Raw genomic sequence first — 11,219 nt, forward strand, 5'->3', positions numbered from 1 at the left:
AACGTTGCCTCTAAATTGCCTCTTTTGTTGTCTGCTTTCTCATTCCTGAGTGTAATAAAACATTGAGTTCATGCTCCATTTTATAGTTATATGAATGCCTGTTTTGTGCAGTGTCCCTTGTTTGTGTGGATGTATGCAGCATCTCAAGAATCACAAGGTTCTTTAGAATGCATTCAGATCAGTGTCACTGTTCATCGGTTCTATACACTGAATCGAGTATATTATTCATATACAGTGAAGATGAAAACCCATGAATAAAGAATATGTGGGTCGGAGACGTGTCCTAGCGGGTAGTGCACAAGCTCTGACATGTTTCATGGTAGTCTCAGCCTCAGACGCCTACAGTCTGTTCACTGACCGTCTCAAACATATTGCTCACAAGAATGCAAGGGCTTCTAAAATAATCTGTTTCAATCTGATTGGCTTGATTACACATCTTCTGGGTGTACCAGTCTGCCTGGAAACGAAGCTGTGTTTACAAGATGATACTGTGCTTTTTCAATGAGTGCTTTTGACAAAGTACTAATTACTGATTTGCAAGGCATCAAATCATATTTTCACCACATATTTCCATTTACAGATTGAAGAATGGCTAATAATAATGTAGGTTACATTTCGTTGTCTCTAATGATTATACATTTCATTTTTCTCTCAATTGCAAAACTACTACTATTACTACTACTACTACTACTACTACTACTAATAATAAAACGATAGATCAATGTATAATGACAAATACTTAAGCTCATGCAATATAGTATATAGTTTGTCCTAGTTTTTCATTATTTATTGAAAAACACTACAATTTCTCTTAGTGCTGGGCGGTATACCGGTTCATACCGAATACCGGTGTTTATTTTTGTTATGATATGAATTTTTAAAATACCACAATACCGGTGTATGTCGCTTAAACAACGTTCGGAACGCGACACTGTTTGAAACGGGTCCGTTTTCACTGTTGCACTGTGGTGAGGGAACAGCTGTATGTGTTACTAAGCGTGAAAGTTCCGAAACTGAAGCTGTAGAACTAATAGAACGTGATGACACAGACTCATCCACAATATCCACATTGACCGCCACAAATATCCACCGCCCCCTGCCATCAGCTCCTGCTCCTCCTGACTTTAGCATTAGATTTAGCAACTTTCAGACCCTTTTAGCGGCTTTTTTTCCATACAATATTCATACTGACAAACCTAGCGACTTTTTTGGATAAACCCTAGCTATGGTTCAGTTGGAAGATTTCGCCAGTGCTGTCCCGCGAACGCGAGGTCTGACTTTCCCGGAGAAGTGTCGCCTCTCTCGGCGTCTGTTCTGTGCAGTGAGCGGCAGAGAAGCAGCGCATTCAGTTGGCTGCACCGCAGCTGACTCGTCAATAAATGAGTACAAAACAGCGTTTCCTAGCACCTGTCGCTTACTGATTGTTTGGAATTATAAATATGAGCGTAGTTCGTCTGTTAATATCACATGCACTTTTTTTTTGTTGTTTTTTTTAGTTTGTTACTCAGACGCAGGCAGTGCGCTGCATGAGACAAAAAAGTAATATAGCCAAAACAACCGCATAGCCGCTCTTTAGTGTAGATGCATGTTGATTTTATCAGACGATAGAGTGACTCCTGGTTAACATGTATTAAAAGGGGTCGTGTTTAGTCACTATTTAGTGTGGTATTTTTTGACAATATTCACTCATCATGACAGTAAAATAGGGCATTCTAAGTCAATATACTGCAGTATTTCCTCTCTCAATCAGTAGAAAATATGGTTAGCACCCGGTCATCCATGAAAAAAAAAAATACGGTCATGAACCGTGAAACCGGTATAATTTTGAAAAATACCGTGATATAAATTTTTGGTCATACCGCCCAGCACTAATTTCTCTTTAATTTTCACCCTTTAGTCTGTATACAGCCATACGGGCCCTTTCACCCAAGGGCCCCTTGTAAGCCCTGCGACCAGCTCTAATTATCTAACAGCATGCCAAGTGTAGTTGGAGTGGATGCGGGCATGTTTTTGAAAGATGTGAGGGAATCGTGAGCCATGTGTGTAGTGATGGTAACTGTTCCAAAAGCCTCCCCCACGCTCATCTGTCAGTCCTGCTGTGCTTGGGAGAGGCAGGATTGAAGTAGAGTCTCAGAGAGGGGCCAGTGAGTCAGTGTCTGTCTGTTGGGGGCCACAGACACCACAAATAGCCTCTCCTGTTTACAGGCTTGTGCTCTCGGAGAGACACCTGCTGTCATACTGGGATGTTTTACAACCATATTTCCGATTTTTTTTTATGGGTCAATATATTTTTATATAGAAATAAATACTACCACCCAAATATATTTATTTACTTACTTATTTTGGAAGGCCTAAGGGCGAGTAAATTAACAGCAAATTTGCTTTCCATTTCTTCTTTTTTTTTTTAAACTGTTCCTTTGTGACTGATACATTTAGTGTTTGTACAGTAATTTGTTTATACAAGCTGTGTTTCTAAATTTCTGACATTTCATACATCAGTACTGGAAGTTTTTACTGTTTGTATTACTCCTCAGCACATCTGTTTTTGCAAACGTAGAAATCCAGCAGTAGTTCAAAGCATTGAAACAAAGCTATTGTTGTTGGCAGGAGTGATAATAAACGAAAAAGCTTGCAATGTTGTGTCTGAAATGTCACTTAAGAGACATAACGTCTTGTTTATAGAACAGTTCTGGAGTTTCAATCACTAGTAGATGTCTATGATCTATTGCTGTTATTAAGTGACATATAGTGAGTCATTTACATACAGTAAGGTAAACATTGACTTGCCCACTTTTTGATTAATCAGTAGAAAAACGAGCAGCCGTGAAGTCCTACAACTACCTAAAAGCATGTAAATAATGGCTTTAAATCAGTTAAAACAATTACATTTTAGCAGTCTATTGTTGTGGTATCAGCTAGTTTTATCAAAACTCACTGTGGTTGATGGCTTTACCTGTAAGTTGAGAAGCAGCCAGAGACTCACCGCTCCTTCAGAATAATCCAACTGAGGTGCGTAGACCAAAAAAGTTTCCCAAAGGTGAAGAGCTTGAAAAAAGTCCGCACACTCAAACATCAAAGAGTCACAAGCGAGATGAAAACAATATAAGCAATTTACTGAGTGAAACAAGGCGTTTATGTGTAAGTTAGAAGTTAGAACCACTCTAAATGGGCGGTTCTTGCACAGAACAAGCACTAAAGTTAACTAGACTTAGAGCTGCAACAAGTAATTATTTTGATAATTGATTAATCTAATGATTATTAGAGTGATTATTTGACTAATCATCAGTTATTTCGCCAAATGAATCAGTAGGCTTTGATCAATTATTCAGCTTTGGCACTTCGTCAAAATATTGAGTTATACATATTCTATAGAGCTGCTTTACATCAGGAAATCAAGTTGTAATTCTAACTGAAAGCACAACTGACACTGTTTTTTTTATTTCCATGTTCAGTACTGTAAAGCTGTGTGCTTTAAAGCAGTCTTGTATAAAGTGTTATGTAAATAAACATGTCGTGACTTTACTGGAGTGCTGATTGCCAAGCTACATTTACAGCAAACATATACACATCACTATGATCAGGTGCTTCCTTATCTGCTGTTTTCTCACTGCTGCCATGTTTGTTGTGTGTTTATTTAGTTAATTAAAGGAATAGTAGCCCATATTTATACATCATCTAAGCGCTGCTCTCAGCAGCGTTGAGATATTCGCTAACAGTAAAGCGCTTCTTGCATATATCAAACTTCTTTTTACACCTAACCAAAGAACAAATGACTATTCGACAACCAAAATAAAAAAATAAATAATAAAAAACAAATATATATATATAATTTTTTTTGTTGTCAGCTTATCTTTTCAGCCCTAATGCATAACTAAAGCTACTGCATTTCTTGAAAGATTTCTTTGTTTTATAGAAACCATAGTTTTTACCTTTAGTTACTTGTGCACAAATAGCACCATTACATTTTTCAAAGCAAAAACAATGTACACTTTTTATGTTTTTGTTATTTATGTGTCTTTATGTTCATTTTTGTGATGGAAAAAAGGAAAGATGAGTGTTTGAAAGGCTGTGAGTTTGAGACTGCCAGCATGTTCGCCCTCAGAGCACAGCAGGAGGGTTGCCAGGTTTCCCACAATGTCTGTGGGCACTGATCTTGTGTGTGATTTCATTTGTTTACTAGACCTCTGTTGTTTGAGCGTTGTTGCTGTCCAGCCCTGTCATTCTGCGTTTGCACTGTGTGTGTAACTTAGCATGACAGCCAGCCGCGTCTTGTAAACACTGCAGCCAGCTGGGTGTGTTTGTATGCAGGCACAAACATATTTGCTCAAGTGTTTGTCTCCCACTACAGACATCCTAAAGGTTTGCTCTTGTGTCTGTACATCTGCAAAGGATTTAGTTTCACCATTTCTGGAGCTCCATATCTGCCGAAACAACCAAGAATTTAGAGCATAGGGGAGAGTGGGGTAAAGTGTGTCAGTGAGTAAATATGTGCAAACATTATTATATTATATATTAAAAAGTGGCACAGCCTTCCCCACTCTCCCTGCTTGACACCAATTCCAGATTTTCCGCAGAAAATAAATGTGTTGTCTCTTTTTTGGTTTTGTTCTGTGATTAGCTTTTGTTTGGGTTTTGGTTTGTATGTTTTTTGTTTGGATTTTGCTTTTTGCTTTTGTTTGGGTTTTGTTTGCTTGGCTTGGTTTTGTGTTTGGTTTTGTTTTAGTTTTGTTTTTGTTTGACTTTTGTTTTGTTTTGGTCTGAACAGGTTTTGTTTTGTGTTTTAGTTTGGGTTTGGTTAGGATTTTGTTTTTGTTTGGATTTAGTTTTGTGTGTGTGTGTGTGTGTGTGTGTGTGTGTGTTCTTTTGGTTTTATTTTGTGTACTGTTTTGTTTTTTGGTTTTGAGTTTTGGTTTGCTTGGCCTTGTTTTGTGTTTTTGTTTGACTTTGTTTTTATTTTATTTATTTAGTTTGAAGTTTTGTTTTGGCTTGAACTGGTTTTGTTTTGTTGCTGTTTTGTGCCTTTGTCTGGGTTTGGTTAGCATTTTGTTTTGCCATTTTTGTGTTTGTTTGAATTTATTTATTTTTCTTTGGTTGGTTTGTTTTTGTGTTCTGGTTTGTTTTTGGTTGGGTTTTGCTGTGCTTAGCTTGGCTTGGCTTTGTTTAAAGTTTTCTTTGTGTTTTTGTTTTTTTGAGTTTTACTTGGGTTTTTGTTTTGTCACATTTCTAATTTTTAAATCAGTTTTTGTCAATGTTAGGACAGAAATGTTTCCAGTTTCTAGTGATCTCTACAACCAAAGACTATAGAATACTCAAGATGTGTCACTCGTATAGTTTTGAATGGGGAAAATGCAACGCTCAATATGGCCACTCTTTCGAACAAAGCCCCGCCTTTTGAGTAAAAGAGCCAATCCCTAATCAGTAAAGTCAGCGCATCACTGCAGCTGTGGTTAGAAGTCCTGGTTGCTATAAAAACAGTAAGCGTTATTAAACGTGCGCTTAGGACTGTGCATACGCACTGGCTGGTCTAGCCTAAAAAATATGCTTTTTTAACGCTATTTGAGTAAAATAAACAACATTTATGATACAGTTGTTGTCAGATTTCATTGGTGATTTCAAATATGAAATTTAATTGTAAGTTTGGCGACCAGTTTTGGACAATTTGATGTTTCCCCATACAAAGAGATAGGAGCTGCACTTGCATGCCCGGGAGGCGTTTCAAAGATGGCCACCGAGTGACATGACTTGGCTTAAAGGGACTTTGCTACAGTCCTCTACTGTCCTGCAGACTTCAGTTCCAACACTGCTCCAACACACCCGCCTGTAATTATCAAGTAACCCTGAACAACCCTGATTATCTGGTTCAAGTGTGTTTATTTGGGGTTGGAGCTGAAATTCACAGGACGGCAGCTCTCCAGAAGCAGGGTTGGAGACTTTTGTGCTAGTATTCAGAAAATGTTTTGTATTATCATTTATTTAGATCTGACTCGTTGGCAAACCTTTATTCCCTCAAAGACTGTCCAGTGTTACTCTATGCTCTACTCTGTTGCTTTTTCTGTCTCCTGTCTATGTACCTGTAGATGCTGCTCACTTTCAGACCAATCATTTCCCGCACATAAGCAACGGAGGGGAAGAAACTCCATAGTGCATTATTAAAGGAAGTCCTTTTTTCCTTTGCTTGCATCATGAGGGACTGTATGTGCGTGGGTGTATGCGGTCGGAAAAACACACATGTAGATTGATCAGTGAGGGTTAGATGTACACAGCAGGTGTGCCGGGAAAGCTCTGCTTGGGTTTTAATGCACAGCCGTTAGGGCTGAAACTCCATAAATCATCAGCCAGTGGTGCATGTTTTATTTTTATTTTATTTTTTTGTGGGATATGGACAAAGCAACAGGTTTCAGTTTGAATCCTTGAACTGTTTGCAGGAGTCTGGCAAGTGTTGTATAGATCAGCTCAATGTCTTGTCTCCATCTAATGTGTCCAGATGGGCAAATAGGGTTTATTTCCTTCTGAAGAAGCAAGACGTGTTTATTTGCTGGAAGTGTGTTGACCTCGTCACATGAGTTGTGTGCGACAGGAACAGCTCTGTTCTCTTACAACCTGACAGCTGCGCTCCAATGAACAATGTCTGCGAGTCTGTCTCTTTCTCTGTCATTTTTAGTTGTGTTTGCTAAGTCAAGCTTCACTTTTACTACATAGGGTTTGATATTTATTAAAAAAATGGCCGTCTGTGAGAGCCTTAGATTTGTGGGCAGCGTTCTGGCATTTGGTTAAAAGTGCTTGGGGCATTCAGAGTTTGGGTCCTGACTTTTCTAATCCTTATCACAATAAAGAAAGATTTAGCTTTGACTGACCCTTGATTCGCAGCAGGGATGCATGGAAGGAGGAATTGCAGGGTTTTTTTCTCGTTCTTTTTTTCACTCGTGTGATATAACGAGTGCCGATGACAGTGCTGGATGTCAGCAAGTTTTGCTGTGTGTTCGCTGTGGTTGTCATGATGCCAGATTCTGCTATAGAGCGGCGATGTTCCCTCCTGCACAACTCTCATCTGTCTATCACAAAATAAAATACTTACAAATGTAGCCCCACTGGCAGTTGAGATATCAGTTTCAACATTTATTAGACTTTAAAAAAAAAACTTCTGATTTAAGTGAACTTCACATAATCTTCAATACAATCTTCACATAAACCCATTATAATAAATGTCATATCTACTTGTGCCCTTCTGCAGCAATATACAGAAATTGAAATTGAAGTTATCAAACACTACGTTCTAAATTAAATATAGATGAATCCTTAAAGCTATAAAAATTATTGATTTCCTCTTTTTTTCTTTCTCTTTTTTTATTTTTTATTCTTTGATTAACAGACATCACAGCAGCTAGGTTATTAGGTTTTTTGGCTGCTATTTCTTTAAGAGCTGCCGCTGCTCCACGTGACGAGGATCTGACACGCATAGTATTTTCTCTCAAATCTCTACCTTTTCTGACCCAATTCAGGTCTTTAAGGCTACGTTTACACGACAATGATGTAGTCAAAAACGGAAAAGTTTTTCCCTTGCGTTTTTTTTAAAAGTTTCACGTATACACGATAACGTTTTCAAAACAGGTTACCAACAGGATGGCGCTGCAAATGGCAGCCAGGACGCTGAGCTCCGCAATTCTTCTATTGTTTTTGTTTGTTTGTTCTGTGTTTTGTCATTCTTCTTCTATAAGTTTTACCAGAGACGAACTCCTTAACATTAAGCAACACATCCCAGCCAATATTTTTCCGGTTTTTGATTATTCGGACGTTTTGTTGGACATTCTAGTCGGAGGTACAGCTGTGTTGTTCAAACGCGCGTGCAAACGCAGAAGAGGGAAACGCGCCGGCGCCCTGGTGAAGCTCTGCGCGTGGCTTTCGGACTGCACTCCCAAGCATTCATCTTGCGAATGTCCATTCCCTTCCTAACAAAACGGATGAACTTCTTCTCCTCACCCGCACCAACAAGGACTTTTCACACTCTGCTGCACTGTGCTTCACTGAAACCTGGCTGAGTGAAGCCATTCCGGACAACGCGCTTCATCTGCCGGGCTACCAGCTGTTCAGAGCGGATCGCATCGCGGAGTTAACGGGGAAAACCAGAGGTGGTGGATTGTGTTTCTACATCAACGAAAGTTGGTGTTCAGATGTAACAATCAGAAAAGCTGAGAAAAGAGCTTTCCGCAAACGATCCGGCATCAGTATGGACTGGTCTGAGGAACATCACCCTGTACAAGACACCACCCCCACAGTCTGCGGAGAATCAACAACTGGCTGACGATCTGAATGTGTTTTACTGCAGATTTGAACTGACCACCAGAACAGCCAGGCACAAGAACAGTTTTTTCCCACAGGATATATTCAGCCTGAACAATTAATCTATCATAATTATACATCATCCATCACAACTAACATAGTTATATTTATATTAAACTGTGCTCTCACCTTTTTAGTAAACCGTACCTGTAGGGAAGTGACGATTATATGTTGTATATGATGTGTCTCCGGTGTTGGTTATAATATATAATATGGTGAAATAAATCCACACTTTGCTGAAGAAACGTTAGCAAACTCTTGAGCAGCAACAACCGTACCATGTACTCCACCATTGTTGTGTATGTTTGTTCGCGCTTGCCTTTAAAATCGACACGTACTGCGCATGTTTACATACCTAACACGTACTATGCATGCGCATGACGTCACCGTTTTCAAAGATTCCCGTATTGGGTGTTTACACGGAAACGATAACCATGTCTACATACCTAACACGTACTACGCACGCACATAACATCACCGTTTTCAAAGATTCCTGTATTGGGTGTTTACTAGGAGTGTGCGATATATATAGTCTGTGATAATATTGTAATTGTTGTTTTAACGATGCGCGATTTGACATTATCGAGTATTTTGCAAAAACCATTCAAAACATCCCTACAGAGCGCACACATACATTACGTGAAGTCTAGACTAGTGCGTGTGCGCATTTAGTGTGTTTTCTTTCAGTCTCTGAACAACATGACGGTGTTTCGTTTTTGAATGAATCAACCGTTTAAATGATTCGGTTCAATCGCAATGACTCACTTATTAAGAGGGATTTGCTGCCACCGGCTGGCAGTTTTAATTTCAAATTTCGACTTTTTCTTTTTTTTTTATAGATTGTTTTCATGTTTTAAATCATTTCAAATATCAGTATTCAATGTTTTATGTTTAATATATCAAAACATTAGTTTTCCGTTTTTGGCTGAAAACGTTGTCGTGTAAATGGTCCCAAAGTCTCTACTAATGAACTGACAAGTTGAATCGGGTGTGTTAGATGAGTGAGACAGTGCTGGGCTGCTCCAGGACAGTTTTAAAAACCATTTCAGAGACATGTTCTTAATGTAACTCATATAAAATATATTACATGCATGCACAGTTTTAAGGCAGCTTTAATCGCCCTTTTGGTAACTTCATGACTTAACTGACCACGACATTGCATGCACATGGTTTAATTTGAACTCTGACATGAAATGATACAGGCTACAGCGCGCACCGGCGTCTTTGTGCGTGCAATTGAAGAGCACGCGCTCCGAGCACAGTATTGTTTCCGCGCTGTTTGTCTCTCGCCTGGCGCTGAAGTGAAGTTGGAGTGCGCGTCTGAAATGTCTCCCATTTGATGTGGTCGTAAAGACATTCTGCGACTGAATAAACAAACGTTTAGGCTACAATGGCCTAACATAAACTATGGAAAATAAGAGAAGATAATTCGAGAAACTTTTTTTTTTCGTTAATGGAAGTCATTGGTAACCAAAAGAGTCTTCAAAATACCTTTTTAATGTTCCACAAAATAAAGTAAGTCATTCAGGTTTGAGTAAATGATTTTTGAGTAAATTATGACATAATTTACATTTTTGGGTGAACTATCCTTTTAATTTTTTTTACCCTTTTTTTAATGAAATAATACTCTGAATAAGAAACTAAAACTGCCAGCAGGTGGCGGTAAAAGTCTTTATGAGTCATGCATTCATTCGATTCATTCAAACAGCTGATTCATTCAGGAATTCAGTAAACGGCTCACTTTATGAATGAGCCTTTGATTCATTGATTCACCCGATTCGTTCAAAATGTGGATTTTATTCAGAAACTAAACACCGCTTTGTTGCTCGGAGATGCACAACAATTCTGCTGTGGCTTTATAGGTAATATTTTTGTCAGCAAAACTGAGCAAAAACAGACAATACTGTGTTTAAAATATAACACAATATTAACTTCTTATTTACTGAACTGCTTACTGAAAATATTTTAATCACGTTATTTTTTCATAACTAACTAATTAAGTTAACGCGTAAAACTGACAGCCATTCATTCATTTATTCATTCACTTGCGTGCCATTCCAACCCAAAACTTTCTTACACATAAAACAAAAAGCATTCATCTAGAAAGAAAGCATTTTGTAAACCCAACACCACTGTTTCAAATAAACTGACACTCATCTATTCAAGTGAACTATTTCACATTGTGTCTGTAGTGTTTTGGAAAAATGTATTTGAATTTTATTAGGTCATAAATTGATGTCAGTTGCCCACATATCCAAGTGCCCATCCCAGGACAGCATCCTAATAGTTCCACTGCTTGAGGTGTTTTTTTTTTTTTTTAGAGTCAGTGCACATGATACTTTAGCAGCTACATAGCAATACCCTGCTAACCACCCACAACAGCCTGAACCTTATTCTTCTTGCAGGATCTCAAGGGCTGCGTCTGTGCTGCTGTCGGATCCTTGCTTCCAGCTTCGCTCCATCCAGTACCTGCTCGGAGAAGGAGATGCCGGAGCCGCCAGCGCCGACTGCAAACACTTCTCTCTGCACACATGTAAGCCTGGACTAAACACGTGCCCTCTTACCCATCCTGCTGCATAATCAGCAGGATGTTAAATTTAGTCACCATTGTATGTGTCGCATTGAATTCTTTGATGCACAACGTTTTATGGTCTAAATATACTTTTTAGAATAGCCTTCCATATCCAGTGACGTGAAGGTGATTGTGTTCTTAAAATATCTCCTGCTCCACCAATTCACTCAGCTCTGATTTAGAACACTAAGATCAAATCCATGCACTGATTGAGATGCGTTATAATTATAATCTGCTATAATGGCCTCTACATACAGTAAATGATATATCTCCTCTTAGCAGGTGAAATTTAAATGAACAAAAAAAATAA

The 11,219-nt window shown here is 38.6% G+C and overlaps 1 protein-coding gene across 1 annotated transcript in view; it reads left to right on the top strand.

Moving 5' to 3' along the window:
- The window catches only part of LOC107661915 (E3 ubiquitin-protein ligase RNF123-like), a gene marked incomplete at its 5' end in the record, with an annotated part of 143,018 nt that overhangs the window by 92,872 nt on the left and 38,927 nt on the right, over positions 1 to 11,219 (top strand). The window contains one exon of the mRNA XM_016451706.1: positions 10,743 to 10,870. Within this exon, the coding sequence (XP_016307192.1) occupies positions 10,743 to 10,870 (128 nt within the window). The remainder of the gene's footprint in view (positions 1 to 10,742; positions 10,871 to 11,219) is intronic.

The sequence above is a fragment of the Sinocyclocheilus anshuiensis genome, unplaced genomic scaffold (genome assembly GCF_001515605.1).
Source record: "Sinocyclocheilus anshuiensis isolate Anshui unplaced genomic scaffold, SAMN03320099.WGS_v1.1 scaffold751, whole genome shotgun sequence".
Lineage (NCBI taxonomy): Eukaryota > Metazoa > Chordata > Actinopteri > Cypriniformes > Cyprinidae > Sinocyclocheilus > Sinocyclocheilus anshuiensis.